This window comes from Canis lupus, chromosome 1 (assembly GCF_048164855.1).
Source record: "Canis lupus baileyi chromosome 1, mCanLup2.hap1, whole genome shotgun sequence".
Taxonomy (NCBI): Eukaryota; Metazoa; Chordata; class Mammalia; order Carnivora; family Canidae; genus Canis; species Canis lupus.
The window spans coordinates 15271995-15290542 of record NC_132838.1 but is presented as its reverse complement, the minus strand read 5'-3'; the positions used below and the strand labels follow the sequence as shown (position 1 = coordinate 15290542).

The window sequence follows — 18548 nt, the reverse complement described above, 5'->3', positions numbered from 1 at the left end:
CTAAATCTGACTCCTTCTGAGGAGTTTGTTTTGAACCTTTGAACATACCAATCAGCATCACACACCCTCAGCCCAAGGCTACCACATGGGACCAGGGTGCTAGGGGCTCGGAGGTGGGGTGGCACAGGCCTCGGGTCCAGCGTCCACCCTTTGGCCACTTCGTGGAGAGTGCACAGTAGAGAGGGAGTGGGGTATATTGGGTCCCTCCAGGCTGTCTCTCACAACTTCTGCCTCGGAATCCTTGGTAGTCTGTCAGTGGGAGATCCTTGTCACCATTCTCTTGCCTCCTCCAGCCCTGAAGAGCCCTGCAAGTCTCAGGCATCTCCAGCCAAGGTGGCCAGGCTGGTGTGCAGATGGGCGATGACTGCTAGGAACTCCATTGCATGGAACAGGTGTCCAGCCTGATGGCCAGATGCCAAGTGACACCTGGGGGAGGAGATGACTCCTTCAGGTGTTGGCAAGTATGGGCCAACAGCAGTGTTTGTACACTTGGAACCCAGCATCATTGGTGAAGTTTGCACCAGCACCTACGCCCAGCTCTTGCATCCCAGGCAAGGAAGATACTACCAATAACTATGGCGCAAGGCACTACACCATTGGCAAGGAGATCACTGATCTCACCTTGGACCAAATTCATGGACAAGGGCACAAATTATCAGGGCTTCTTGATTGTCCACAACTTTGGTAGAGGTACTGGTTCCGAGTTCAACTCCCTGCTGATGGAACGTCTCTGTCAATTATGGCAAGAAGTCCAAGCTAAAGTTCACTATTTACCCAGCCCCCCGGTTCCCACAGCTGTAGTTGGGCCCTACAACTCCATCCTCACCACCCACAGCACCTGGAGCACTCAGTTGCACCTTCATGGTAGAAACATCCCATCTATGACATCTATTGTGGAAACCTCAATTTCGAACGCGCAACCTACCCTAATCTACCTAAATAGGTTGATAAGTCGAATTGTGTCTTCCATCACTGCTTCCCTCAGATTTGATGGAGTCCTGAATGTTGATTTGACAGAATTTTAGACCAATCCAGTATCCTTGTTCTGGCATTTACTTCTCTCTGGCCACTTATGCCCATTATCTCTTCTGAGAAAGCTGACCACGAACAGCTTACTGTAGCAGAAACCACCGATGCAGGCTGTGAGCCAGCCAACCAGATGGTGAAATGTGCCCCCTGCGGCAGTAAATACATGGCATGCTGCCTGTTGTGCTATGGCAACAGGAGTCTCAGAGATGGTCAACATTGGTCAACATTGCCATTGCCACCATCAAGACCAAGTGTGCCAATTTGTGGACTAGCGCCACACTGGCTTCAAAGTTGGCATTAATTACCAGCCTCCCACTTTGGTACCTGGTAGCGATCTGGCTACTGTACAGTGAGCTGTGTGCATGCTGAGCAACATCACAGCCATTGCGGAGGCCTGGGCCTGACTGGACCACAAGGCTGATGTGATGTACGGCAAGCACGCCTTTGTTCACTGGTGTGTGGATGAGGGCATGGCCGAAGAGATTTTTCTGGGGCCCATGAGGACATGGCTGCCCTTGCAAAGGATTATGAGGAGGTTGGAGCAAGTGGTGCTCAGAGAGAGGATGAGGGTCTGCTGCAGTGTTACACTCTGTTGTCTTGGGACTGTCCTATTTCCATTGTCCTGTGAAGCTGTCCATTGTGGTCCTAACTTGTCAAAAAAAGTGATGTTTCTTTTTTAATTATGATTATCAAGGGGATTATTAAATCATTTCTTGATTACACATGATAATGGATGATACACAAGCTTTAATCCCATCTATAATTTTATCTGATGCCGTAATTCAATTTAGATACATCGCATAGCATGTGCCAACAATTATATTCATAACCAAATAAACTCCATGACTTTGCTTGGGTGACCCTTTTAATGGTAAACTACAGGACCCAACACAACTACACCAAGGTTTGTGGACACAATGGCTTCTGGGCCCAAGCAGGTTGCAAGTAAATTTCTAATAGAGCCTGGCATCTCCAGAGGAAGCTAACTCACACTGTTGGAGTTTACCAAGATGACTTCAAGTGGACCAACTTTACACAGCACATTTTTTAAAAGATACATGTACTCAGTGTCATGATTCAACTATTATATTTAGCAATTAACAGCATGGGTGCAAAAAAGAATCTACCTAAAGCCGTTTGTTGCAATGCTTTACATTTTCCATGGAACAGAAACTCAACCTGTTGTACAATTACTCACAAATACAGTCCTCGAGTTTGTGGCCCATACACATGAGTATCGTCTAAAACATGTCTTCTTTGTAGCAGGTCGGCCCTGCCTCCACTGTTCTTGGCTGAATTCACAAACCTGTTATAATCTGTATGTAGCCTCCCATCACCTCTCTGGCTCTCCTCTCCTGCTAAGCTTTGCTTCCTGGCAGTAATGAAAACCCCTGCCACTTCCATAGCTGCTGCTGCTGCTGCTGGAACCACCATAGCCACCTTGGTTTCGTGGTTTGGCAAAGTATTGGCCTCTACCGCCATAGAGGCCAGAGCTCCTACCTCCGTAATTTCCTCCTTTCAAGGGTCCAAAATTTGAAGACTGATTGTTGTAATTGCCAAAAGGATGCCTTCTGCCACTTCCAAAATTGCTTCCAAGATCACCAAATCCATTATGGCCATTCCCACTGCCACCATATCTGCCACCACCTCAACTGCCACCAAAGCCACCTCACCCACTGAAGTTCCCTCCATGACCAACGTTGTCATCTCCACCAAACCACCAAAGTTTCCAGAACCACTTCCACCTCTTTGGCTGGATGAAGCACTAGCCACCTCTTGCTTAGATATGGCTTTCCTTACTTCACAGTTGTGCCATTCACAGTATGGGGTTTGTGAATGACAATCTGGTCTATAGAGTCACGGTCATCAAATGTTACAAAGCAAAGCCTCTCTTCTTGCCACCACCTCAGTCATGATTTCAATCACTTCAAGTTTCCCTTACTGGTCAAAATAATCTCTTAGCTGGTGTTCTTCAGTGTCTTCTTTAATGCCACCAAAAAAAAAATCTTTTTACAGTTAGGTGGGCACCAGGGCTTTAAGAATCTTCTCTTGAGACCACCTTCCTTTGGTTGCACAACTCTTCCACTCTCCTGTGTGGCCTTGCTCGTGTAGCTGCATCCACTTCCACCACAGTGGCATACCTGACCAACAACCCAAAGCTTCTGGAGCACTTGGGGTTTGGATCTCTCATGACCACATGGTCTGTAAGCATTCCCCATTGCTCAGAATGGCTTCTCAGACTCTCATCCATTGTTTCAAAGCTAAACCTGCCATGAAGAGCTCCCACAGCTGTGCAGGCTGTCCGGGAGACTCTGACTGAGGCATGATGTCAGTGGGAGAGGAGACTTTAATAATGCTTTAATAATAATTATATGTATATATATATATATTCTAAATGAAAGAAAAAAAAAAAGAATGAGACATCCCATGTAAATGCTATTCATAGGAAAGGCGAAATGGCTATATAATTAATATCAAAGTAGACTTCAAGGCCCAAAGTTTTATCGTGGATCAAGGAGGACATGTAATAATGATGAAAAGTCAATTCATCAAGAAGACATAATAACCGAGATGTTTATGCCTCTAATCTGAGCTTCAAAAACATGGTGGGGGTGGGGTAGAGATTGAGAACCAAAGGAAAAAATAAACCCACAGTTGTTGTAAATTTCCAGTTTTCTCAGAACAAGTAGACAGAAGGATATTTCAAAAGATTCGATCTAATTGACGTTTGAAACCCACTTCAGGGCAGCCCGGGTGGCTCAGAGGTTTAGCGCCTGCCTTCGGCCCACGGCGTGATCCTGGGGTCTTGTGATCGAGTCCCATGTCGGGTTCCCTGCATGGAGCCTACCTCTCCCTCCGCCTGTGTCTCTGCCTCTCTCTCTCACACACACATAAATAAATAAATAAATAAATAAATAAACAAACAAACAAACAAATAAATCTAAAAAAAACCAAAAACACTTCACTCCAACGGTGGAAGATCATATGGAATATTCAGTAGGATACACCATGCCCTGGGCCAAAGGTAAGGCAAGTAGATAGTTCTGGCTCTCAAGAAACTTGAAACAGAACTTTCTGACATCGGACAAGTATTTTCCCTCAAAAGTTATCTGTTCAAAGGAGCGGGTGTATGTGTGCGTCCAGCATCGGCCTAGAATGTGGGGGAAGATAGTCTCCTAAGCGAGGAATAGCAGCGGCCAGAGCAGCAGGTGCAGTGCGCCGGGCAGGGGCGGCCTCTACATCAGGAGACGGACGCGGGAGGCCGGCGGCCCGGAGGGGGCAGGGACGCGGACTGGGTGGCGGCCGGCGGCCGGGGGGTGGGGGGCAGGGACGGAGACGGGGTGGGGCAGGGACGGAGACGGGGTGGCGGCCGGCGGCCCGGAGGGGGCAGGGACGGGGACGGGGACGGGGACGGGGTGGCGGCCCGGAGGGGGCAGGGACGGGGACGGGGACGGGGTGGCGGCCAGAGGCGTGGAGAGGACAGGGACGGGGACGGGGACGGGGACGGGGACGGGGTGGCCGGCGGCCGCAGGGGTCCCGGAGGAGAGGCGAGCCGGGCGCGCTGCGGGCGGGAAACGTTGGGAGGAGGAGTGCAGGAAGCGTGCAGCGCGGTGCGTCGTGGTGCCCTTCGCCCAGTGGTCCCCGAAATCCCCAACGAAGATCCTCTTCTGGTTCATCCCCGGGAGGAGGGCGGGGGCGTCCACCCTTGCCGGGCGGGCCGGCTCCAGCAGCGCGCGGGCTCCGGGCGGCCCGGGACGGAGGGGGCCGCACAGCGGTCGGTGCCCGCGAGCGTGAGCCGTCGGGCCCCGGCGCCGGCCGAGAGCCCGGGGTGGGGAGCTGCGGGCTGGGGCGGAGCCACGCAGCCCGGGACCGAGGGCGCGCGCCCCGCGCTCGGGCACCACCTGGCGGGCGCGGCCGGGTCGGGCCGGAGGGGGCGCTGCGCGGGGGGGGCGGGGCCGGGGCGGGGCCGGGGCGGGGCCGAGGCGGGGGCGGGGCCGGGACCCCGAGGTCCCAGACGGCGGCGCAGCCGGGGCCGCAGAGGCCGCAGAGCGCGGCGCCCGCCCGCCCGCCCCCGCGCCATGGCCCCGCGCGCCCGGCGGCGCCGCCCGCTGCCCGCGCTGCTGACGCTGTGCGCGCTGCTCTGCCCGCTGCAGGTAAGCGCCCCCCGCCCCCCGCTGCCCGCCCGCCTCCTCGGGAGCTCGCGGAGGGACCCGCACGGAGGAGCGGAGGCGGGTCCGCGGCTCGGACGGTGCAGGCGGTTGGGGCCGGGAGCGGGCTCCCCGCGACCCCGGGGGCGGGCTCTGAGGCCGGGCTCCCCCCCGCCTGCGGCCCGAGCCGGCGCTCGCGAGTCCGCGCCCGGGCCGGCGTCTAGAGCCCCTCGGGGGCCTGGGCCGACGGGGTTAGGGCCACGGCTTGCCCCTGGAAACACTGATGCCTGCGGACGGAGCGCTGTTTGCAGGGGAGCAACCACGGCGCAGGGGTGCTGCAGGCGGGCGCGGAGCCCGAATCTCAGGCCGCCCGGCCCCGGGGCTGGGGCTGGGGCTGGGGCGGGTCGGGACGGGTCGGGGTGGCAGCGTGCGCCCGGGGCCCGGCCCTTCCTCCCGGCCGGCCCTCCGGGGGCTCCCCGGGCCGGGATGCACCTGGGGCTCCCCGCGGGCCCCCGCCCCTGCCCGGGGAGCGCTGCGTGACCTCAGGGCGCCCGAAGACCGACGTCCTCTCGATCCTTGCTGCCGTCGGGTTTTCTCAGGGATTCCTGTACCACCGGCGACGCAGGCTGGCCTGGGTTTCCTGTGCTCGGGGGAGAGCTGCAGGCAGCAAACCCGGACCGCGGGCGCCCCGAAGGCCTCGTGCGCTTGCAAGTTCCTCAGAGGGAAGAGTACGTGGTGGCGGTTTTCTCGGTCTGGGCAGTTTCAGATTTCCCTTGTGTGTCACAGGCCGAGGCTGCTGTCCTGGGCTGCACAGAATGGCCCAGAAGCCCGGGAAGACGGTGGAGCTGGTGCAGCTGTGTTGGGGGGGACAGAAGTGTGGGGGCCGCGCAGCCCACCTAGCGTCAACTCCTTGACGAAGATAACAGGAATGAGCTGTAGGCTGGAGCAGGAGACTCTCCTGAAGAAGCTTCATTCCATTCGGTTCCCTCGAGTGTGGGTTTCCTAGCGTGGTTGAGGGAAAAGAAGGCGGAAGAACTTCACGGAATATTTCATTCCGAGCACGCGGGGGTGTTGCTTAATGAGGGGCTGGGCAGGTGGGACAGGGTGCCAGCGCACTGAACTACAAGCCGGGGCTCCAGGGAACGGTCAGGCCGCCCGAGGAAAACCGACCCGCTCTGCAGTTCCAAGAAAGCATCTCACGCTGCTGTTGCCAACACTATATGCACCCACGTATTCTTGGCACGCACTAGGTTCTAATACTAACAGCAAGTGCCACCAAAACAGGTTTATTTTTCAGAGAGAGCTTCCAGCGAGGGCTGTTTCCCCTCCCTTTCCCTTTTGGCCACTCCAGTTATATGCACTTTTGAATCATAACCTAAACAGGAAACAAATGATACTGTGACAGTTCTAATCAAAGGGTAGAATGTTCGTGTCCAGTGGGAGCCCGTGGAAATCCATTCATTCTGAAAGGTGGAGCCTGGTGCTGTAGCCGCGGCAGGTGATACTGTGGTAGCTGCAGGTGTCATTACGGCTTCTTTGGCCTACCTCTTCTCCTCATTCAAAACAACAACAACAACAACAACAACAATCGCATTGGCAGTCCATTGGTGTTACTTGGCCAAGGCTTGAAGCACTGCTTAGTGAGAGGCAGTGGGTATTGGCTTTTGTAAAATCGCTGGCCAAACCAGCTTCTAGAAAGTGCTTTATCTGCGAGTATTGTATTTTGCGTTTCATTTACATACTGGTGAATAGATTGAAGTGTCCCTGGAAGGCTGTGAGTTTTGCCTTTTAAATCATTTCTGTGATTAGATCTCTGTCTGCCTGTATCTGTGAGGGAATTTGTTTTCAGACATAAGAAGAGTATTTGCCCACAGATAAAGAACATTTTATGTTTTTTATGTTGATAGTTCTGCTGTTTATTCCAAGTAAGAAAATCTAGAAGCTCGCTGTTTTCGTTAAGGTAATTGATGAGATGTAGCCACGGTTGTCTCCGGTTTTTCAAGACCTGAGGGCAGATTCATTGAGACCCAGGCCAATAAACATTTATGGTCTATGACACAGTGCTAGTAAGAAACAGGACGGAGGCGACTGTGTCTTCACAGGCCACAGTCTAGTTGGAGGACTAGATGGGTGAACCTGTAATAATAATAAAGCAGCATGTGATGACGGGAAGGGGGGCAGCTGGTGCAGAGGGAAGGAAGTAATGAGTACAGCTAGAGCAATCAGGGTGGACTTCTGGAGGAAGAGGCTTTTTCTGAACTTTGCAGCAGGGGTAAGAAATCAAGGGTCAGAGAGGGACTGATTCCAAGAGGCTGTTGGGGAAAGAAAGCTTTCTAGTCAGAGGGTGGTGTGAGTGGTTCAGACCTAAAGGCATCTTGGAAAAACAACTCCCCCCCCCCCCCCAAAAAAAAAGAAAAGAAAAACCAAACCCACTTTTTAAAAATGACTTTACAGATGGTAATTCAGGAAAACCCACAACAGACAGGACATTAAACATTTACAGTTTTTGAGATAACGCTTGTATGGCCCTTGCTGAGGGGGTAAGGTAGACTGATCAGAGTCAGATAAGCCACAGGGCCCTGGAAAAGCCTACAGGGAGACCCCACAGAGGAAATCCCCTAGAGTGGAGCTCCAGGCTGTAGGATAGACACCTGCACGCTGTCTTCCTGGCCCCCTCCCATCCTAGAGAGAAGACCTGGCTATATGTTAATACCGTGTTTAGAGAACCACAGACATGTACACCCACGGTCCTATTGTCCATTCTGTTGATAACAAGTGTTTCCAATGCCTCCCCTGTTACTTCCTTCCCACTAATTCCCACCCCCCCAAAAAATGACAAATCTGGGATATAAACACATTCTCCGTGTTGATAAGGAAATATGAGCTTGCTTTTTCAGTTATCTACCAGAAATTTTTACACCAGGAAAACTGAAACAATAAAGGTGTATCTTTGAAGGTCAATAAATCAGTGTTTTATGAGGCCATGAAAAGGGGAGTTCCAGACCAGGGCCTCCTTTGCAGAGAGTGTTGTGTTAAGAAGGCGCCGTGTGAACTTTATCTGCCGTGTCAGTATTAAAATTTCCCTCATCATATTTTCCTATTTCTGAAGTACAGGGAAAATGGTATTACTGGTTTTCTCACACAGTGTGGCCAATGGTCTAGGAATGTTGTCTGGGCCATCTTTGTGTCGTTTTGGGTTTTGTCTTGTTTTGCTGATACGGGTCCACACCCTAATCGGCTCTACAGGTGATTCACTCTCAAGGGCACTGGCCCTCCTGGCCAGGTGGCCACCCTAGACAACCTGTGGCCTGTCTGCTTCTTCCTGCAGCATCCTGACCCCAGCCCACAAGGGAAGCACCCCCTACTGGGCACACAGCAACCTGACCTCACCTTCCTGCATCCAGAGCTGGCCCGCAGGGGGCAGGTGCCCTCCAGGCACCGTTATGGTCTCCACCTGGTTGGTGGGAAGGTCATTCACTTTCTCTGTTTTCCTGTGCTTGCAGAGAGTGAGCTTCCTGTAGGATCCACCGCTAGGAACTCACTTCATTCTTTCTGCCCCAAAACACTGAGCCTGAAGAAACCAAGACAGAGACTCAGCAAAACAAAAGACTTGGTCCGTCTAAAGTTCTTAGTGAGCTTTTGAGGTTGAGCCCCGAGTGGGCGGTGAGTGAGATTACACACAACCCCATATCTCTGTCCTCATTCTGAGAGACGCTCTGTTTCCTGCCAGCGAGACCGACCTGCCCAGTGCCCCTGGCCGGCTTCCCCTCTGTCTCCGAAGTCAAGGGCTGGCTGGTGCTGCTGCTGTTCTGCTGTTCTCACGGCAGCACCCCCGTCAGCAGATTGAAGCACATTCTTCATGGATGTGTGCTGATAACCTGATACCTGCATTTGCTCTGTGGGCCCCCTCCTCTTTCAGCCTCTGATGTCTGGGGCTGCAGGACGGGGAACTCGATAGTGAGAAATAACCCTGAATCTCTGTTCATTTATTTCAACAAAGTGTGCACCTACTCCAGCATGTGGGACACTCTGCAAGGAGCTGAGGAGGCAGAGACCAGGGGCACAGCACTCCCCCCATCCCGCCCCCCACCCCCGTCTTCAAGAGGTGCCCAGTCTAGACCTCCTCGCCAAGGATTAGAGGAAGAGACCTATTTCCTGGGAAGATTTTCCAAGGGTGGTGGGCACCCAGGATGAGGAATGCTTTAACCTGCCTGAAAGAATATTTCCTCCTTCCTTACTGTTCACTTGTGAGGTCTAAAGCATGGAAGGAGGGCCAAGAGGCCAGCATTTGGGCTGGTGGTGCAAAGGTGGGCTGGTGCCAGGACACGTAACAGTGCAGGGCCTCTAAAAAGTCCAGCGTTCCCGGATTCCCAAGGGCTTGTGGGGAGAGGGAGGCACAGCCAGCCCTCAAGGGCCTTACATGCAAGCAGAATTAGTTTAGATTTTATCTTGCTGCATTGTGGGCTGGGAGAGAGGGGTCATGATCAGATTTGGACCCCGGGGGTGGGTCCAGGGGGCAGTAAGGAGGCCACTGCCCTGGTTTGGGGGAAGAGCTAGTAAAGGCTCGAATCAGGTCGGTGTAGTGGCAAGAGAAAGGAGAAGCCAAGTGCAGGAGTGATTTCAGAGCCAGCCGAGTTATGCTAGGTGCCCACAATGCAGGGGCAAAGGATGTGGTTGGACCTATTAACTAAAAAAAAAAAAAAAAAAAAAAAGATGTGATTGATGTCAGAGTAAAACAGCTGACCGTTTGAATTGTGTTTCTCAGAGTTCTTTAAGGAGATCTTTGTCTCTGGTTCAAGTAAAGAAGGACTTTTTCCTGAGCAAACGATAAAGGAGGATGAGGGCAGCCCCCGTGGTCCAGCGGTTTAGCGCCGCCTTCAGCCCAGGGTGTGATCCTGGAGATCCAGGATCGAGTCCCACCTCAGGCTACCTGCATGGGGCCTGCTTCTCCCTCTGCCTGTGTCTCTGCCTCTCTCTCTCTCTCTGTGTCTCTCATGAATAGATAGATAAAAAAATCTTAAAAAAATAAAATAAAATAAATAAAGGAGGATGAATCTTAGGCCACGGAATCCCAGCTGCTTTGGATTATTTTACTGTGAGGCAGAGACAAAGTTCTTCACACCCCCAAAGAGGTAAACAAGCTAAGAGCCCCAAGGCACTGGGATCCACAGGAAATTTCTGTGCTCTGGAATTTAGAGCCATTTCCTGACCTAAAGGTGTCTTTGAATCAGAAGTTCAGGATGTAGGCAGAAAGTAAAACTCTAAAGAGAGATAAGCAGCAAGAGATCCCAGAGGGTCCATCATTGCAGCAGGTGTGACCTGACCCTCGGTCTTCCCACGCTGGCAACAAATATGTCCCCTGCCCCCAGATAGAAGCAGTGTTTACCTTGGAACATGGCTCAGCAAACCCTTTTCGCTCGCACAAAACACATTTTCCTGGTGGATTGCTAGTGCCTAGGAGGAGCGTTTCCCCTTCTCTCTGCCCAGCTCCCTTGTGCCTCCCCCACCCCCCAAAAAAATCTAGCCCAGCAGGTGACACGGAGGCCCGTCTGGCACAAGCACAGTCAGAAAGCTGCCAGGTTTCAAAGTGGAAGGAAGAAGTGACTGCAAAAACTATCCTTCCAGTTTATCAGAGTAATAATAACTTATTACATTTCCTGTTCACTGTTGAGAGTGCAAGAGCCACTTCCTCCCGCCATCAGAAATTTGAAGACTTTCCATTAAAAATGAGGAAGAAAAACTCTCTAACTTTTCGTGAATGTGATGGTTAAACCTGGCAAGTGGGAAGAGCGGACTGTGGCATTGCGTAAATCCTACTAAGCCCGGCAGTATTTGCACGTGTGGGTTCCCATGACACCCACTTCCCTTAGGTATTGATTTAAAATATATATATATATATTTGTTACTCTTTGTAATGCAGTTAGCAGCAAACTTAAAAGCGTGTATCCTTCGGTAACACAAAGAGCTGCCCAGCCTGTATCCAGTTAAAAGAAACCTGTAAAGAGCCCTTCCGTCCTCTCAACTTTGTACCCAAGATATAAAGGCAGCGACACACAGAAAACCTTCACGGTGATTGAGAATCTGTTCCATTTTAAAACATACTAGAGATTATTCACATCCGCCTTTGCCAATCCAATTCACTGTTGTTAATTCCCGATATCAGGAACTTCCCTATAGCAGACCTAAATCCAGTATGTCACAATTTGACCCCATTTCCTCAAATTTGTTCTTTCGTAGGGGGTAAAGATCAGTTGGCCAGTGTTCTTTATTTTAATGTTTCCATTGTTGAAGATTGTTACCCGCAACTTCCCTCTGCCCTGAGTTATTCATTCTGGTTCCTTTAACCTCTCTGTCAGCTTTTTTCCTTTCAATTCAGTGGATCCTGATTTTTGTACTTGCTGGCAAAAGCCACAGACACGCAAACAAAAGGCCAGAAGACCCCGTGGGACGCATCCCAGTTCCACCACGCTGTCTGGGACCCGGGAAGCTCCCCATCTCGCAGGGGAGATGAGACATGAAGGTCTGCACTCCTGGCAGTTAGGAGGGTCTAAAGCCCTACAAAAAAGAAGAGCAGGCAAGGTGGCCAGGAGCGCAGGGCTGGGCCCGAGGGACCCTAGTGGAGTGACCCTTGTCCTGGAAGGGCAGAGATGTTTCTGAGCGCAGACAGCAGGGGAAGGGGCGGGGGTGGGCACAAGCAGGGCATGCAGGGGGAAACTGAGCCCAGTCCTGTTGTGTGGAGTCCAGGGCTGGCTGGAGAGCCCAGGAAAGGATCAGGCGGCTTGGGAGTGGAGGGGATGTGTGAGCAGATCTCTGGAGCTGGGATCTACCTTGTGGAGAGGTGGTCCCTGGGTCCAGCATCCACACCACCTGGAAACTTGTTAGAAACGCACATCCCCAGGCCCTACCCCATGTCTCCCGAATCAGAAACTCTGGAGGTAGGGCCCAGCGGTTGGGTTTAACAGTGTCTCCAGGGGATTCCGATGCACCAGGAAGCTTGGGAATCACTGCTGCAGACCATGGAATTCCCTAGAAAGGTTTTGAGCTCAGCTCTAAGTTAATAGTATATGACTGGTTGTATTAAAGACACCTGCCGTTTCTTGATGCCATCCGGTGTGCCAGACACATGCTCGGGGCTTTACATAGATTATCTCTAATCCTCACTCCACTTTTGCCGGGAGGAAGAGGAGAATGAGGCCCAGGGAGGCCCCAGTTGCACAGCTCAGGCTGTGCAGGTTAGAACGCCTCCGGAGGGTCCCCTCCAGCCGTGTGGCCTGGCCACCCCCGCCCTCGGGGAAAGTGCCTGTACAGTCAGCTGTGTGACACGGTGGGGTCTGGAGCAAGACCCTCCAGGAGTGGTGGCACAGAAGCAAGCTTTCTAGTGTTTGGGAAAATCCCATAAGCAGTCTGCAAGTGTGCTTGAGGATGTATGCTCCTAAGGCCTTTCCTTTATTAACTGCTGTTTCACAAAAAGAAAGATGCTGTGATTTTAAGGCCAGTCAAGTTTAAAGCAGCACCCTGAGTACCCAGCACAGGGTCCGTGGGCCAGTTGATCCCTGACTCAGGAGGAAAAGAAATGTGATATATTGAATCACCTCGGCCACTTCCTAAAGCAAAGGCATCTCTGACTCCTCTGTGCCTCCCCCACCCCCAGAAATAAACCGTACGAGAGCCCTGCTCCTGCACCTGCCAGTTCACGGTCCCGTGTGTGGCCCCCTCCTACCACCTGTCGGGCTCTGTGTGGATGAGACATCCTGTATGCCTCAGGATGACTAATGACAGTGAATCTGGGGACTCCTCTCTCGCTCCAATTTTGATGCCTACCATGGCATGAATCTAACTCCTTCCTGTTATGACTTTTTTAGTACCGTAAAAGTCACTGCCCTAAGTGGTAGGAGAAAGGGGGTCAAAACGGACGTAGCCTCCGGTCACCGTCAGGTCTAGAGCTCTCCCCTGGAGCGAGAGAGGGAGCCTCCAGTGGGGTTTGGGTGCAGGGCAATATGGTGTTTCACCAACGCACAGTAGCAAGAAACCCAGGTACGGACCCCAAACCTCTGACAATGGAGCATAAGACACTGGGGGAAGGAAGTTCAGTGGGAGCACAACTGGAATGACTCTCTGTCCCGAACTTTAGCCCATGACTTTCTAATGGTGACAAGGTTTAGAATGTTTTATATGAAATCCTAAAACATTGCCCCCTTATGATGAGTTCCAGGGCCCAGTTGGGGTCTTACTTATTTGTAAGTGTGTACTAAGGTCTTATTTTTTTGTGTGTATTTTTGTTTTTGTTTTGGCGACTCTGCCAGGACTCGAATAATTTCCTACTAATATGTAAAGTCACAAATGAGCAGCGTAGCAGAACGTACAGCTGACTGTCCTCTTGCCTGTGCGGAGTGGTCCTCATAGGCCAGGGAAGACCAGTCATGAGCTCCTGGCTGCTCGGCCTGGGGAGGGAGCCTAAAGGGACCTCAAAGGAGGAGCTCCTCCAAGGGGGAGAGGCCCTTCTTCCAGGGCGCAAGTGACCTGGGGCAGCTGTGTTGTGTGCCCCTTGGGCAGATCTGTGTCCTGTTCGTATCAGAACAGAGAATTTGAGCCCAGAGAGAGATTTCCCATTTTGATTTTGCAGCCCTCTTCCCCCAGGATTGCTCTAATTTTTGCCCCAAATTGGTGGGTAACCCTTCCAAGCTCCTGCTTGGGAGCTCCAGCCTCATCCAGAACTAGTAGGAAACGATTATGTCCCTGTAAAGGGAAGTTAGGAGATCGCAGCGGTCCTTCAGGAAAAAATTATTCATCATTTTAACATTTGAACATTAGCTACATGCCTTTGCTGCATCATTAACCCTTTAAGCAGATTACTCCATCGCTTTGTGAGGATACAGAAGTTAAGAAAAGTCTCGAGCATAGTGCCTGGCACATACTCAGTGTTTCAGAAGGGCCAATTCTCGCTCACTCCACTCAAGATAAATGGTGTCTGATTCCAGCAATGGGAGACGTGGTTCTCAAGACCCATTACATAGATGGAGATGACTGTATGGTGTTTGGGGATTTGAGAAAGTTCTGGATCTTGGTCTTTAATGTAATCTCTGGCCTTGCTACACAGAAACCACCAGCAGCAGCAGCAGCAGCAGCAGCAGCACCGGGACCCTGTGAGAAATGCAGATCTCAGGGTCCATCCCAAACCTGCTGAATGAGAATCTGCATTTTCATAAGATTCCCAGGTGATTCTGTGCACATTCAAGCAGCGCTGGGCTTGACTCTGAGGGCCAGGTGCCATCATCTAGTCCAGTCTCTGGCCACTTTGGGGGCCAGTAGTCTTATTAGCTTGGTGCATCCCTGGAATGGAGGCAGGGCCCAGAAGGAGACTTGGCCTTCAGCAGCAGACCAGCGAGCTGCTGGAAGCACGGTCATTGACTTTTACTATAGGAATGAAGAGAAAAGTAGTTCTCATCTCGGGTGAATACAAGTTAAAAAAAAAAATTGAGAATACAAAAGAAAGAGAGAGAGAGGAAGGAAAGAGGAAGGAAGGAAGGAAGAAAAAGGAAGAGAGAGAGAAAGGAAAGAAAGAAGGAAGGAAAGAAAGGAAAGAAAGAAAGAAAAGCCTGGCATTGGGAGAATAAAGGAGCATTCACGGGAGGGGAGCCTCTGGGTGATAATACAGGGACAAGTCAAAGCCATCCTCCTTACTGTGTTTAGGAAACAAACGGTCCTTGCACTTGCCTTTCAAGTGGCCCACAGCTGTGAACTCGTTTCCCTCTTTATCTCCCTGGAAGACAAAGACACTTGCAATTGAAGTTTTGAAATGCAAGATTATTTCTTCATTTTCCTTCGGGCCATATGTTTTCTTTTCAAGGAGCAGAGATAATGAATGTATTGTGAGGAAAGTAGGGTAGAGGGTTGAGCAGAAATCAATAGAGCTTTGATAGGCCCCTTCTCAGGAAGCGCAGCCTCCCGGTTCTCCTGAAGGAGCACACCTGGGACCCAGGTGGTCAGGGGAAGATGCTGCTGGGGTCTCAGAGAGGCAGGTGCTTCATGCCGGCTAAGTTAGAATGGCGAGTATGTCAGGACGTCCAATAGGCCATATGTTACTCTACGTTTTTGAGGTGCTTTTTTCATCAAACCTGATCCAAGTCAGATTTTTTTTTTCTGTTCATAGTATCTATTTCCAAAACATCTTATGGAAAAATGGCCAAGACGGTAAATGCTTGGGGCACCTGGGTGGTGCAGTCAGTTAAGTGTCTGACTCTTGATTTCAGCTCAGGCTGCGATCTCAGGGTGGTGGGATCCGGCCCCGCGTGGGGCTCCGCGCTCAGCGGGGCGTCTGCTTGAGTTTCTCCCTCTTTCCATCTGCCCCTCCTGCTCGTGTGCATGCGCTCTCTCTCAAATCAAAACAAATACATCTCCTTTAAAAAAAGATAGTAAGTCTTACATGATGTGCATTTTATCACCATTAAAACTAAAAAACAAAAACAAAAACAAAAAAGTAAACTCTTAGGGCAGACGTTGCAATTCCTGCCTGGTAAAGAAAACAGCACGACGTGCTTATTATTTCACCCTTTGGGCGTCAGTCACCGTCCGGTGGGAACCTGCAGTCAGCGCCGCGCAGTGGGAGCGCCGGGGGGTGCCCTACCTCCAGATCTGGGTGATTATGTAATCCGTTGTGTGACTTCCTGCCCCTGAGCCACGCGGCCCTTCCTGCTCCTCCTAATCAAGCCCTGCCGCGCACCCGTGCACTTCTGCAAATGCTATGTCCACTGGCCGTGCTCCTCCTCCTCACACTTGCTGTGACCTTGGCTTGTCCCCTCACTTTATCCAGGTCTCCGCTGAGTGTCATCTGACCAGAGGTTCCCCTTTATGAGCTCATCACATCACCTTTATCCTCTTTTATTTCTTTTATCCTAGTCTTTCCAACCAGATTGCATTTGACGTCGGTTTATTGTCGGTCTTCTCCTGCGGACTATAAGCAAGGTTTCTCTCTCTCTCTCTCTCTCTCCTCCTCCTCCTCCTCCCCTTCCTCCCCCCAGAGCTCCCACTGCTCCCACCTCTGTCTCCCTCCACCTGCCCAAGCACCAGCCTTCACTGCTCCCTGCTAGGCCTGTGCCCTCACCCCTGCCCTCCAGGCTTTGTGCACCTCCCTCTGTGATTGCCTCCCAGTCCTGGAGCTGGGGAAGACGTGTCCCAGGCCCAGCTCTCTCTCCTTCCCTGCCCATGACCAGGGAGGGCCAAATCCGGGGACTCCGAGGGACTTGGCTCTTTGCAGTACATGCACCAGGACTTGCATTGTCATGTGGGTCTCTGTCTGTTACAGTTGTCTTTCTATCTGTGCCTGTGTCCAGTGTTAAACACTTTGAGAGACCAGGGATGAGCTAATTTCTCTAGTCCTGCACCAAGCCAAACCCTTGCCCAAGTATGTGAAGGCTCAGTAAAGACAGCTTTGAAAGTCTGATGATAGCAGAGCTTTTAAGGACATAGATGGCATCTGTAATTAAATCCTGGACTAGAGCAGAATGTGTCTTCTGGGCATAAGCACAGTGAAGGACAGGCAAAGGAATGACTAGCCTTCCTCTGTTACTTGCACAATGAGTAAATGAATCACAACCCCTTTATGGAGGGTGGTCTGTATATGGGGAAGGGGTTGATTCCTATCTGTGATTTTCAACCAGGTGAGTAGGAGTTAACCAGGTGTGATGAATGCCCTTTGAGTTGGAGTTCTACATCCTCTTTGTCACCAGAAACATATTCATAAAATGCATTTTAGAATGTTCCAGATCCTTTAAAGATTTTATTTATTTGAGACAGAGCAAGCAAAAGCAGGGGGACAAGGGCAGAGGGAGAAGCAGACTGCCCACTGACCAGGGAGCTGGATGCAGGGTTCGTTCCCAGGACCCTGAGATCATGACCTGAGCCAGAGGCCGATGCCTAACCAGCTGAGCCACCCAGGTACCCCTCTTCCAGATCCTTTAGTGGCAGGTCAATTAGCACAGTACCTGTGACCATAATCTTCACAGTCTCTCAAACAAACTAGACACATCTTTTCATGTTAATCGGATAATATGTAAGCCTCACTTTTAGCAGATTTTTTTCAAGGGTTGTGTGTAAAATATACTGTGAGATGAATTATATTTTAAACACTCAGAGAGTCTTCTGTTTAGACCCTGATTCTCTGAATCTACTTCCATTATGACTTGGGCCACGTACCTGGCTGGTTTAAAGGTGTCCCCAAGTTTTTTAATGTGTCGCCTAGCTCAGTGTCTCCCAGGTGAGGGGAGTATGCTAGGTGATCTGTTGGGGTGCATGGGGGATTCCCCAAAAGCTGCTCGTTTCTTCTCTTTGTGCCTTTATAACATACTGTCTTCATAGATACCTGTGTAATGTTGTTCTGAAGTACGAAATGTGAATCTTCGGTTTGTACAAAAGGAAAATGAGTCTGATACTTACTCTGTAAATCTCTAAGCTTGAAATTCTATCAAGTTTATTTAAAATGAAAATGTCTAGAAGGCCATTTGGTCATAACTCAGTTATGTCCTAGTTAACAGAAATCACTGGCAGATATAATCTAGCAGCCGCTTTATCAGCAGACGCCCTGAGTAAAATATCTCTACCCTCACCCAAGCATGGCCTGTGTCATGGATTGAATCCCCAGACAGAAAACCACTGAAATGAGTCTGACCACTTGTCATGATTTCAGTCCCATGAGAAAACCCATCTTTATGTGCAAAGATGCTTTTTAAAAAAATAAACCTCTTTGATTGATTAACAACACTTTTTTTCCCCAGTCGCCCAGCTGAAATACTCTGCTATCCCCTTGACTGATCATTGCTAGGTTACAGGTAAACAGGAATGGTGTCCTCAGAGAAACTGCCAGGCCTTCACAATCTTCCTGTGGCTGGTTCCCCACCTTCTCTTTCCCACCCTCTTTCTCTTTTCTGGGGACAGTATTCCCTTTACTCCCTCAGGGAAGGATCTAAGTAATGGATGTTTACTAATCCTGCTCAGGTGTGCACAGAAGAATCTGCCCCCCACTGCCTCCCCATCACTGACCACTGGCCAGGGGTACACCACTGTGTTGGGTGAATAATGCAGTTACCTCCCTTCATTCTGGAGAGCTTGCTGGAGAGGTCTTCAGCTTCAATGTGAGGATGCAGAGCCTTAATTTTTCTGAGTATTGCCACTTGACAGCACTACCTCATTTACAAGCATTATCACATCTGATTTTCACTAGAGTGGGAGGAGTGCAATACTTAGCCCCATTTTACAGATGAGAAGACTAAGGCTTAGAATTGCCCTCCCCCTTGTCTTCCATTTGTAGAAATGTAGACAGTTTTTTTTTTAAGATTTTATTTATTTATTCATGAGAGACACACAGAGAGGTTGAGG

General features: G+C 50.9%; 1 protein-coding gene and 2 pseudogenes across 1 annotated transcript in view; 2 read left to right on the top strand and 1 right to left on the bottom strand.

Moving 5' to 3' along the window:
* The first annotated feature begins 353 nt into the window (after positions 1 to 353).
* LOC140630780 (tubulin alpha-1C chain pseudogene) lies at positions 354 to 1873 on the top strand (annotated as a pseudogene).
* Positions 1874 to 2161: 288 nt separating this feature from the next.
* LOC140630301 (heterogeneous nuclear ribonucleoprotein A1-like 2) lies at positions 2162 to 4706 on the bottom strand (annotated as a pseudogene).
* Positions 4707 to 5105: 399 nt separating this feature from the next.
* TNFRSF11A (TNF receptor superfamily member 11a) overlaps positions 5106 to 18548 on the top strand; it is a 75532-nt gene continuing 62089 nt past the window's right edge. The window contains exon 1 of the mRNA XM_072821530.1: positions 5106 to 5183. Within this exon, the coding sequence (XP_072677631.1) occupies positions 5109 to 5183 (75 nt within the window). The 5' untranslated portion in view covers positions 5106 to 5108. The remainder of the gene's footprint in view (positions 5184 to 18548) is intronic.